Source organism: Contarinia nasturtii, unplaced genomic scaffold (assembly GCF_009176525.2).
Source record: "Contarinia nasturtii isolate CC-2019 unplaced genomic scaffold, AAFC_CNas_1.1 Cnas_scaffold_2017, whole genome shotgun sequence".
Classification (NCBI taxonomy): Eukaryota; Metazoa; Arthropoda; class Insecta; order Diptera; family Cecidomyiidae; genus Contarinia; species Contarinia nasturtii.
Genome location: NW_022199347.1, coordinates 1 through 12,718, shown reverse-complemented (window position 1 = coordinate 12,718; position 12,718 = coordinate 1). Strand labels below are relative to the sequence as shown.

Genomic DNA, 12,718 nt, shown 5'->3' with positions numbered 1-12,718 from the left:
TTCATATACGTTATAAACGTTAAAGTGTATGTAAGCAGCTCACCGTTGAATGGCAAATAAATGAGCGACTCATACGTAATAATCGCTCACTATAAGTTATAAGTTGCTGCTCACTCAGAGTGCTCGGTGCGATGCCCAAAATTATAGTAATGCCCAAAATTTAATATGAAATTTCGAAAATCAGAAAATTGAAATTTTGACAACATAGGTGGCCGAAATATCTTTGGCAGAGTTTGAAATAATGATTAGTTTTTTCAATTCATTTATTTGAAAATCAATTACCATTAGTTAATGTAAATTGAAATTTTCAATTTATTTTTTTCAATTCATTAAATTGAATTTTCAATTACCATTTACATTCAAATTGAGAAATGAATTGAAATTCATTTCAATTGTGTGAAGTTGCAGAGATTCTAGTTGGCTCCCATATTACTACTCTCGATTGATCAATTTTTTACCGTCAATTCATTTATTATAACATTTTGAATGTAAATTAAAATGTATATATATTTAAAATTTAATATTGATATAAAAATTAAAAAAATTAAAATTTGAAACTGTTTTCATTGCTGCGATTTCTTTTAAACTTATTGACACAGCAACCGTTATTGTTTAATGTGCGCATTCAAATATTAACCTCACTTTTAACATTAGCTATGCACAAATGCCGCATAAGGCATCAATCTCTGCAACTTCACGCAATTGAAATGAATTTCAATTCATTTCCCAATTTGAATGTAAATGGTAATTGAAAATTCAATTCAATGAATTGAAAAAAATAAATTGAAAATTTCAATTTACATTAACTAATGGTAATTATAATTGAAAAATAATTGAATGAATTGGCATTGTAAAATTCGAAACACTGATCTTTGGCATATTGTATCATTGATCCTCGATGCTTAAAACTAATTATCAGCGTTCTCAACGGCGGCCATTTTTCGATTCCGACGCCGATCCGACGCCGAGGATATTCAATCCGAGGCCGACCGATCTCCGAATATCTCGGATCGGATCGGATCGGTGGTCGGTCGTGGTCGGTGCTCGGAGTTCGGAAATATTTAATGAAATGATTTTGACAAGAAGAAGAAATCGATTGAATACAGCGCACATCGAACAATTGTTATTTTTGAATAGAAATTTAAAATGATCTAAATTTTTAAAAACGAATGAATGAGATAAATTGACGATTAATAAAAATGGGTACAAAAGAAAAATTAATTCAATTTAAAAAAAATATTGGTTTTAATTTTGTGAGCATCCGATCAATATCCGAAAACCGAATTCCGAAAAAAAATCCGATGGAAAACTCGTTCCGACGCCGACCGAACTCCGAGTATTTTCGGTTCGGATCGGATCGGCGGTCGGTCGGCGGTCGGACCTCGGTCGGATTTGCGAACCCTGCTAATTATGAACCCGAATATACTTTTTCTGGTTCAAAATTACGCATAAATAGCAATGTTTCTATAATTTTAACCAGTTTTTTCTAATTCTTTTCAGCCCATTCTTTAAAGCCCATTATATTTTTTAAATTGGAATAAAATTAACTATTGACTTCTCTTTCTGGTAATGTCATTATTATAACAAAAATAATTCATTTCTGCTCCAAATAATCTTTTATTTTAATATGAATTTGATTAATTTTGAAATATATTAATAAAAATGTTGTTTCTGGGTTATTTTTTAGCTCTAAATCATGACATACTTATTTATGACTTTTAATTGAAGAAAGCAAGTCATGTGTAGTATGCACATTTTAAAGCTTTTAAAGGAGGACTCCGACTATCGTGAACTTATCTGCATTGTGAAGGCCAACCATATTTTCATATGTTCTCGTCCTGCCTACTCTAACTTGATTTTCAAAATTTTCAATTGGCATCATTCGATAGCTTTAATAATAATAATAATTCTTACATCAAGCAGTTCTGAAGAAGATAAAAAATAATTGTGTGAAAAAATATTTTCAGCATTGCGTACAATCTTACATCGCTAGAATTTCGATATCACTTCGTTTTGTCTTTCACTTTCCACCAATATTCGGACAATTCTCGGATTCTATCGAAAGGTCACAATTTATTCATCAGGTATTCAATTTATAATTTTTTTTATCCCATACACTTTCAAAAAAGGTTTTGTATGTAGCATTGTAGCAATTTGGAATAATTTTTTTCATGTGAAATAATGTTTACACAGCCATTATAAATTATTTATTATTTTTAGATTTAAAATCTTTACAGAAAAGTTTTTTCAAATCAACATTCATTTAAAATGAATATTCATGTTTAAAAAATAATGTTTTGAACACATATGTTGTTAAATTCGGTCAAACAGTTGACATATAACCCATTTTGATGGTCATTTTCGTGTCTAATATAACGGAGATTATGTGCATAGTTTCAAACAAAATGTACGTTGACTTCCATTTGTTTCATTCACTTCCAATACCAATTCGTTATTAATAATGTAAGCACAGCCCAATACGTTAAGTTTTAAATTGTAACGATTCATTTGTTGCTCAATAATAAAAAAATAAACAATCCGTTTGGAGAGAGATTTGCGTTTTTTGATTTAAAGTTAAGAACATTTTTAGACGTCATTTACTGCATTACCTTTTTTTTATTTCATGAATAAAATTTCAATTTCGAATTTTCGAACCAGAAACGAATTTCGAATGTGAATGACATTTAACGGTTGGTGGATGTGTGTCAGTCACATCGAAGCCGATCATCTTTTGTTTACATTAAAAAATGTGCTTCGTAATCTCCGCATCACATCACATTGTGACGGTGTTTTTAATACAATTGGTTCCTTAAATAGAACGCAAAATGGGTCGACACAAGACAACCGATCCGAACAAGGATGTAAGGTCCATCAAACAGGGGCTGCCGGGAATACTTCGTCCAGAATATCGTGCTATTCTGGTCCAAATCATCACAATTCTGTCGATTAAGGCCACAAAAATAGCAAGTTTGGCATCGTTGCTATTGTTGATGATGGTGAGATGAAATTCAATTATTATTGTGTGTTTTTGAAATTACTTTTTCTACTAGAATTTCGATATGAATTGCAATGAATGAATTGATTTTATTGTTTTCTCTTTGTGTGTGTTCGTTTGTTGAATAGGTGAACGAAAACATTGAAGACATTGAAGGCAATAATGGTGAAAAAAATTTCGAACAGGGTGGGAAAAAAGTAATCCAAAATTGTTTTAGAGCTGTGCTCTTGGCCAACATTGACAACGTGTCGCTGATGTTACCGAATTTTCGTCACAGGGTTGAATCGCATTTTATTGAATGGCCAACCAACAATGGCTTCGACGCAGCGTTTACGTATCTATGGGAGCAGTATATGGATAACGTCAAAACAAATCTGACTACCCATTGCAAAAGCCGATTAAAGAAATTCTTTGAAATGCGCGTATTTGAATTGAACGATTTTACAGCGCAGTACAATTATTTCAACGATCGGTTTGGTCACGGTAACGTATTGCCATATTACGACAATGTTGACATAACAAATGCCATCAACTACACATATCATCGCAGAAATACCACCAATGGTGATAACAACGTGAATTGCGACTGGGCGAGTTGTTAGATGAGCTACGTTTTATTGGTGAACCAGAAGATTGCAACATCAAGGATTTCGTAAAGAATGACTGGTTCAAATCCATTCGCATGTGGATGTTCATTCAGCGCTCTATCCGGATGTTTCATATCACGTACAAAGATCGCCGTGATAAACCACGATTCCGGAATTTCGTTGTTGTACCGATATGGGATTTCCAACGGCGACAAATTCGTGTCAAATTTGGTAAACAAAAATCCCAAAAAGGAACGCCAAATTGGAGAAAAAATGAGAAGAAAGAATTCAGTGCAAACAAGCATGGGAGTTGGAATCTGTTTTTCGATATGGAGAAAATTTGCAAATTGGTGAGCAACAAAAAGGATTTTGATCATCATATTTGTTCGGATGGCGTATCTGTATCGTTTTTGTAAAAAAAAGCCAAAAGTACAGCAAGTCGAGAAAACGGATGCTGAAATCAAGGCATTGTACGATAGCAAACAATTAAAGTATGCTATTGGAGTTGATCCGGAAATGCGTTCGTGGAACGCTTCAGTACGACGTGAGACTGAAATCAATGAAGAGGCAAATTTGGTTTTTTTACAATGAATCAAAGTGATTGTGATTTCGAATACAATGTTGTTTTTGTTGTTCTCATTTTGTTAGGTGATGATATCATTGGGACGCAAAACAAAATCGTCGTGATGCGAAAGCCAAAAGAATCGAAATGAACCATCCGTTTTCTACATTGGAGCCGGAAGATCAACACCAGCCGATTAGAATCAAGAAATATGTACGCTGTCCAGGCACGCGCAAACTCATTAGATCGATCATGAAACGCGGCAATTGCATCATTCGAGTGGTCGATGAATACATGACATCACAGCATTGTCCATTGTGTTTCAAGCGATTTCCACTAGCAACTCGAGGCGATCGATACAAGACATGTGTGGGTTGTGCACCAAATCCAATTGTTGGACTTACCAACACTCATTGTAACCAATGTGAGCAAACGAAAATAAAACTGATGATTTGTTGACGATTTATTTAGTTTTCCTTCAAATTAATGCAAATGCGACGAACAATTGAACGAATGTGGCGCGAGAAATGGGCGATGAAATTGCTGCAACTCTTCGGAATGGACCGAATGCAGGTCGTTTGGTGTCAAAGAAGCAACGCTTCTTCAAAACATGGCTACAAAATGTTGCAAACATTGAAATCGAGGGAGCTGCTGGAGCACAACCAACGCTCAAAACTGTATGGCATCGTGATATCGCAGCAGCGAAGCTGATCCAGTACAAAGCTATGCAATCTGATGAAATTGATACAAATTGTAAACGAATTGATAATAATGTGTTTTCGTTATTTCATTTGGAACTTGAATGTGTGGTGTTCAAGCGGACAATTCATCCAAATGTACGCAGACCACCCCATGTTGTCAACAATCAACCATTACCATTGTATCGCGGTCAGAATCAGAATGTCAACAATGGACAACTGCAGCCGTAGAAGTAGCAGCGTTCATTCAACGAAATCAACTATATTCAATCAAATCATAATTTAGAAATTAGTTAAAACAATTATTTGTTAGTACGCTAGGCTTGATTAAATTGTGGCATTGCCCCAGTACAAGTATTCTTGTAGGTTAGTATAGTGTACTGAATAGGATATCAAGTCATACTAATTGAATTGTTTCTGTTTTTTTTTTTTTTTTCATTCCAATGATGACGTTGAATTCGACTGAAAATACACACAAATCCGGGCTCAAATTCGACCGTCAACATATGCTCGATAATGGATGAATTTGACACATTAATTGTTTATTGGGAAGTTCGGTTAAGTCCAAATGTCAAACAGTTGACATTATTCAATCACAGAAAATATTGACAACAAGTTTTTTTCCACTTAAACTGAAAGTTGTCCCACGTTTTCACTTTATAATGACGGAAAGATAAAACAAATTTGGAATAACATTAACATTGTGATACAACATTTATTTGTATGAAGCTGATTTAGAATAGTGATAAATGACGTGTGCCATTTTTGAAGTCAAATTAATGATTTTATTTTGTTTACCACTAAATTTTTCTGATTTGATTATATTGTGTTAATTAAAAAAAAATCCTATTTTCTATAAATTAAGTCCATTACATTAATAATCAATACGTATCATGCGTGGCATTCGACGATCGGTAAAAACAAAAATACTTTTGTTATCATTGGTTCTCGCAACATTCGTATTATACCTCAAATTTCAAATCAAATTTATAACGAAAAATTCAGATATACTCGAAAATGACATGCACTATAATAGTCAAAAACTTAAATTAGTTGAAGACCAAAATAAAGTGGATACAAATGCGAACACTCTTGATTACAAGAAATTTATTGATGCTGATTTTGCAAAACAAGTGAAAGGATTTGGTAATAATGGAAAGGCCTCAGTTCTTACAAATGCAAAATCTAAAGAAATTGGTGAGCATCAATTGAAAAAAATTGCACTGAATGAAGAATTAAGTGAACACTTGAGCTATAACCGAACACTTCACGATGCTCGCAATCCTTTATGTTTAAATCAGTATGTGAATTTGAATGCGCTTCCAACAACTTCTGTTGTTATTATATTTTACAATGAACCATATTCTGTTTTGGTGCGCACTGTTCATAGTGTCTTGAATACAGTCAATTTCCGTTTGTTGAAGGAAATAATTTTAGTAGATGATTGTAGTACAAATGAGGCACTTAAAGGAAAATTAGACTACTATGTGCATACAAAATTGCCAAAAAACTTTGTGAAAATTATTCGTCTTAAACATAGGTTTGTAAAATTTATTTTCTTTTAATGTTTTGTATACAAGATTCGCAATTGTTCTTGAATATTTTCCAAACTGTAATAAATACTTCTGTTTGAACCGAGTGTAACATCTAAGAAGGTCACTCTTTTCATTTTTAAAAAATCTGGCCTAATATTGAAATTTTTCATCAGAAATTTTGAAAATTAAACATTATAACACGTGTTGGGTTAGGTATGAGACTAAATTCAGGTGTTTATTGCGCTACAAACAAAAGAAAAATGTCAACCAATGCACATAGGAGACTTAACGGGACTCCTACTCTACTATCAAGCACAATTTGCACAAAAATTTCCATTCGTGATGACGTACAAATTGGAAAGTACGGTCGTATTCCCAATCTGAGTGCTCAAACTTGACTAACCTTCAAAATTGTCATCAAGTAATGAAAACCAGGTTGGTCAAGCAAAAATTCATTTTTGGTGATTCCTATGATTACAGCACATCCAAATTTGAACAAAAACAATAGATTTAGACACGATCATTAGGAACCAGCAAAATAAGTTACGCAAAAACTCTGAAGGGTGTCAAAAATTGGGTATTTTGGACAGTGAAACATTCATCGCTATATCGAACCATAAATCAAGTGCAAGTGGTTTCTTTTGCATTGATAACGTTATAGCACTACTATAAAGGGCTAGAGACGTCGACAAACCGAACTTTGATAAAGTGATGTTTGTATTGTAGGATCTTCTTTGGAAGGTGTTTTAGAGCCATTATTCGAAAATTTTGTGCTGTAAGGTTAAACCTCCATTACTTACTCCATTACCAATAAATTATTATTGAAATCGGTGAAATTCGTTGAGAACTATCTGATTAAAGACAAAATTGTGTTTTGCAAGCAGAAAAAACTACAATAATGGCTCACTTCTTAAAAAAATAGCATTTCCATGAAAAAAGGACCATCTTTTTAACTTCACAAAAAGACACTAAATTAATTCTTTCTAGTCTGTTTTTGGATGTATGTTATAGGCGAAGGTCCAAAATAATTGAAACGAGCAACAACTGGTTGGAAGATTTGAGAGAAAGTTGAAAGAAATCGACAAATCAGTTGTCCAGAGCATGATTTTGAAGGTTTGACGCATACTGAGAAAAATCGAAGACAATGGTCCGTTAAGTGTAAAGTGAATGTGCTATTCGATAGCCTATGAATATAGGTTTATACCAATAAAAAGGAATTTAATATTTTATATTTTTTGTTCAAATGGAGGAGGAGTGAATTTAGTCTCAAAACTAACCTAACACATGTTATGATACGTATATGATACATGATACACCCGGTATGGTATGTATGTTTAACAACATTGGTTTATAAACATAGTTATATTCTTGCAACTCCTTTATTTTCTCATTTCTCTATAAAAAGTATAAGATATTTTTCCAAAAGAATACAAAGAATATTTAAATAATTTAGCAAAATGATAATAGAAATCCATGAATTGAATAGGTTGGGATTGATTCGAGCTCGTTTAGCAGGAGCACGTTTAGCAAATGGAGATGTTCTAGTCTTTTTAGGTAGTAAATAATCAATTTTTCTTTGTATATGTTCATGAAATAATTTTTTTTCGTTAATATAAGATGCTCATTGTGAAGCAAATCAAGGTTGGATTGAGCCTCTATTGGCTCGTATCAAGCAATCCCGGACCAGCGTAGTAGTTCCAATTATCGATGTGATTGACGCTAAAGACTTCCACTACAGTATTAATGGTTATAAAAATTTTCAGGTAAATATTATACAGGATATAATATAAGTAAAAAACACTTCTTTGGAAGTTCTCACTGTGACGCAATACTGCACATCAAATCTGAAAATGATCTGATATAAATTTTCAGTGACGCTTGCAATCAAATACACAAACAATTTTTATATTGCGTTGCCTCTTGGGCATAAAATTTTCATTTTTATTTTTCTAAAAATGAGAGAGGCAACGCAATATAGCCAAAAATGACGTATCTTTGTTGAAAAACACCTCGTGTACCATAATCTAGAAATTCTCTAAAAATCGAAAATTTTCGAAAAAAAAAATTAATTTTGAAGAAAAAAATTGGTTCGTTACGAATTTTCCCAGATATGACACACACATCAAAACATCACAAATTTGGTCCCCAACAAACGCTCAGTTTTCCACCAGAAAACTATGTATGTAATTTTTTTAATTTTGGTTGGTGTGAAAAAAGTCATTGTCATTTTTCCAAAAAAACTACACATGCAGCGCCATCTAGCGATCATTTTAGAAATTTTTTCCAATCTGACGTCAGATCTAGATAGCTGAGGTTCGTAGCTTTCCAATGACATATAGATCATTACCTCACCTTTCATATGCACAGAAAATAGGTCATTCGATGAAAAACTGAAAAAGTGCATTCCACTTTTTTTCGAACCCAGACCCCAGGCAGTTGCGCGACGAAATCGAAAAATTCGAAGAGACATGTATGCTCAGTTTTCCATCTACTTTCGAATAAAATCGGTCTCCGGCGGTTTAAGAAATGTCTCGGAAAAAAATTTGCCGACACACAAACATATCATTTCAAAAATTTCGTGTTTTTCGTAAGATTTTCTGACATGATCATATCTCGGACACTTTTCGATCGACTCCAACAATTTTTTTTTTCAACACTATCTACCCGAACTCCAGTTTCCGAATATGCCATTTTTCGGAAAATTGTTTCTGGTTTCGGTGGTCAAAAATGGACAAAACCAAAAATTTACCTTTTTTTTGAAAATTTTGAAATTTTTTATTTTTTTTTTGCGGATTCTTAATTTGGTGCCCGAGCACTACTAAAATATGCAAAAACCCCTTTCCAAAAGTCAGCGGTATCGATTTTCATTTCTTTACAGTATATATAGAGTGACGCAAATTTACATATATTTCAATTGTATGTTGGTATTGCGTCACTTGGGGGACTGCCGTCCCCCATAATATATATTTCCTTCATATTTCGTTATATACTCCATTATAACCGGAAAAATCGTTTTGGCCCTATTCACTTTTCATCTTTTTTCTTTTTCTCTATCTCTCTCTGGATTTATGAAATACACGAAATTTTATAAAAAAAATTCAATGGAAAATTATATTTTAGGTCGGAGGTTTTACGTGGAACGGCCACTTCGATTGGATTAATGTGCCGGAAAGAGAAAAACAACGTCTTCGGAAGGATTGTGGTGAGAAGGCTGATATATGTCCCACATTCAGGTCGGTGATATAATATTTTTTCTTTTTATTGGCAAATACATATAGTCGAAATTGTCTTACAATAGCCCAACAATGGCAGGCGGTCTTTTTGCGATATTACGAGAATATTTTTGGGATATTGGGTCATACGATGAACAAATGGGTAATCTAATGTTAATTTTTCAATTTTATTTTTGATCTCTTTTTTTCAAAATACGATTATACATATATGTGTTATTTTTCTCTTCTTTTTCTTACATACATATTGTAAGAGTAAGTATCTTCTGTTTATATATCAATGCTTATTTCAATATAAAGATTTCAATTAAGAATAGAAGTGTTTTAAGTTTTTATTTTATTTTGAAGTGGATGGGGTGGCGAGAATATTGAAATGTCACTGCGGATCTGGCAGTGCGGTGGTCAAATAGAAACGATACCATGTTCGCGTGTCGGGCATATTTTTCGTGACTTTCATCCGTACGAGTGAGTTTTTTTATTTAATAAGTATAAAGAAACGTTAAATCATTATTATCTGGCACAAATCCACGCTCAAATTTGGGCCTGAATTTTTGTGTCGTTTCAGTCATATCCAATGTCACAATCCAATGGTAAAAAAATTGGGAAAAAACGAGAGTCGAGCGGTATCCATATAAATACATTGTGACGTCACACATCTTACACAGAAACGACATCTTTGTAAAACAGACTAACTACAATGTAAAAGTATAGCGAGAGGGGAAGGGAGTAAATAAAAAGGGGAAACAGATACGTTTGATTTACATTGTAGTTAGTCGGTTATTAATAGATGGCGTTTATATAGTGTGCCCTTATTGCGCTTGACTCTCGGGAAAAAACAACTCAATTGATATGAAAAAATTCACTTGATTCATATAACCATCAATAAACTCCTCAAAACGAGTACAATTTATAACAAGAGGAAGCTCGTTCTCCGGAAAGGCCACAATTTTATCAAGCCTAGCGAACTAAAAAATAATTATTTTAAACTAATTTCCAAATTAAGTATTTTTGTTTGAATGATGTTGCTAAATGAAGTTGAAGTCGATCTCGGCCTTACATTTCTCACATCTCGTGCCATATTTATGATCTAACAACTCCAATGTAGAAAATTGACGGTTGAATGCGAACCATTTTGCAAGCTGTTTTTTCGATTACCGATTCGATATGCTTGTCCAATACGAATCGTGTGTATAAAAATAAGGGTACTTAGAGTGGAAATGTAAAAATAAGGGTATCTCCCATACAAAATTTTCTTTTTTCTCGTATTTGAGCTAGAAACAAATAAAAGGTATCCATCTAGATAGTAAAATGGTCCTCTTTTATTTTCAAGTCGCTGTCTTATATCAAATAAAAAGTTGAAATGTCTTTCATATCTTGAATCTGGAGACCGTAAGACATGTTTTGTCAAGTGGCCGAAATACATGTTGAAAATGTACCACCCTAGTGTATATTGCTTATTATATGTTTCAATGTCATCGTTCATTACTCCTAATGGATGTTCAATGTACGAACGTCATAATCAAAACTACCTCTTCTTTGGTATTTAAATCTCTCTCAAAACAAATCCAAGTTAGATGATCCAACAGCATATTTGCCTTCGTACGGCATCACTTATTTCGACTGAACACACCATCAGAACAAATTTGGCAATCGACATCTTTTTTGAAATGCACCAGTTGTTGAAATCTATCCACATCAAGAAATAAATTGCAAAGTTGATGTTTTTTTATTCAAAGCAAAAAATGAAATGTTTGAATTTACCTTCATGAGAAGAAGTAACGAGGCCAGGCACGAAATCTTCGTCGCTTTCATGGATAAATTTGAAATTATTGCAATAATAATGTCGCGTTATTGCGGTTGTATGACTTTGGCGAGGGCCTGTTTAATTCATCTGTGATCATTGTTGAGATAGCGCTAAAGTGAATTCAGATTACAAATTCGATTTGGTCGTTGAGTGAATGGTCGGCTCTTCGAAAATAAAAATCGAATCACTCCCAAAACTAAAAAAACGAGGCACCCTAGTGATCATGAGGTAGAGTTTTGAATATAAACATATGCTGCTCGACACTGGTTTGACACATACAGCTGTCGAATGAGGAATATCAGTTTCAGATTCGATATTCGAATTTGCATTTATGAAATGAAAAATAAATAAATGCATGGATAAACGTTTAAAAGAATTCTTTTGTCAAAAATAAATGCAAATCATTCAAATCTCGTTGTATACTTGTTTATTTTTTTTTCTGCGACAAATGAATCATTAGAATTGAATTACAAAATTAACGTTGTATTAGGTCAGGTTCAAATTATGCTGGGGAAAGTGGAAACTATACAATGTATAGTATACATATAAAATCTACCTTCTAATCTACATATCACTAAAACCAAGGAAGCGAAAGCGTTACATTTTGAACGTAAAAATTCATAAAAAATGTTACAAATTTAGTTTCTTTAATTTATATTAAATAAATAATAAATTTATTCTCATTCATATTGACAGATTTCCAGACAATAGAGACACACACGGTATAAATACCTATTAAACAAAATATCGAATTAAAATTTAATTAATCTTTTTTTAATTGATCTCATAGGTATAAATACCGTGAGGATGGCAAAAGTGTGGATGTATGGCTGAGATTCTAATTATTATCATTTTCATTATATATATGAATGGGTAAGAATAATCATGAGCTCCAAACATTCTTTAAAAAAATACTGATACAAGACGATGAATTAAAATAAATGAGATAATAACTCGCGTTTAAAATAAATCAGATACTTGAAAGATATTGAAAATAAAAGTGGTATGTATCAAATTTATTTTTAATTCTGGCTAGTATCTCATTTATTTTAACTCATTTGTGCATTAAACCGAGTCTCCGAGAGTTTCATATAAGCCTTCCCATGTATTGATAGATCAATAGATGGTAAAAAATCGTGAAAAATGAAAAAAATATTGGAAGTATAAATTAAAACGTAAGGATTTTTCACTGAAATTGGGCATTTATTTGAAGAGGATGGTACACATTTTTTTATTCAAAGTATTGTCCATCGCTAGCCCCTACTTTTTCCCATTTTCCAGGCAATTCATGGATTCCGTGCCAAAAG

General features: G+C 32.9%; 1 protein-coding gene across 4 annotated transcripts; it reads left to right on the top strand.

The window, feature by feature from the left end:
* The first annotated feature begins 2,698 nt into the window (after window positions 1-2,698).
* On the top strand, window positions 2,699-12,317 carry LOC116347668 (polypeptide N-acetylgalactosaminyltransferase 1). Of its 4 annotated transcripts, XM_031778361.1 has the most exons (10): window positions 2,699-2,996; window positions 3,124-3,932; window positions 4,231-5,208; window positions 5,396-6,382; window positions 7,864-7,931; window positions 7,995-8,140; window positions 9,498-9,610; window positions 9,676-9,752; window positions 12,108-12,133; window positions 12,202-12,317. In XM_031778361.1, exons 4-10 carry the CDS (start codon window positions 5,736-5,738, stop codon window positions 12,205-12,207), a joined length of 1,083 nt encoding a protein of 360 aa, XP_031634221.1. In that variant the 5' UTR covers window positions 2,699-2,996; window positions 3,124-3,932; window positions 4,231-5,208; window positions 5,396-5,735; the 3' UTR covers window positions 12,208-12,317. The 4 variants fall into 4 exon arrangements, 2 of the variants coding, with proteins under 2 accessions (XP_031634221.1, XP_031634222.1); XR_004201706.1 differs by lacking the exons at window positions 2,699-2,996; window positions 3,124-3,932 and adding an exon at window positions 9,956-10,072 and having other exon boundaries at window positions 12,202-12,249; XR_004201707.1 differs by lacking the exons at window positions 2,699-2,996; window positions 3,124-3,932; window positions 4,231-5,208 and adding an exon at window positions 9,956-10,072 and having other exon boundaries at window positions 5,393-6,382; window positions 12,202-12,249.
* The last annotated feature ends 401 nt before the right edge of the window (window positions 12,318-12,718 follow it).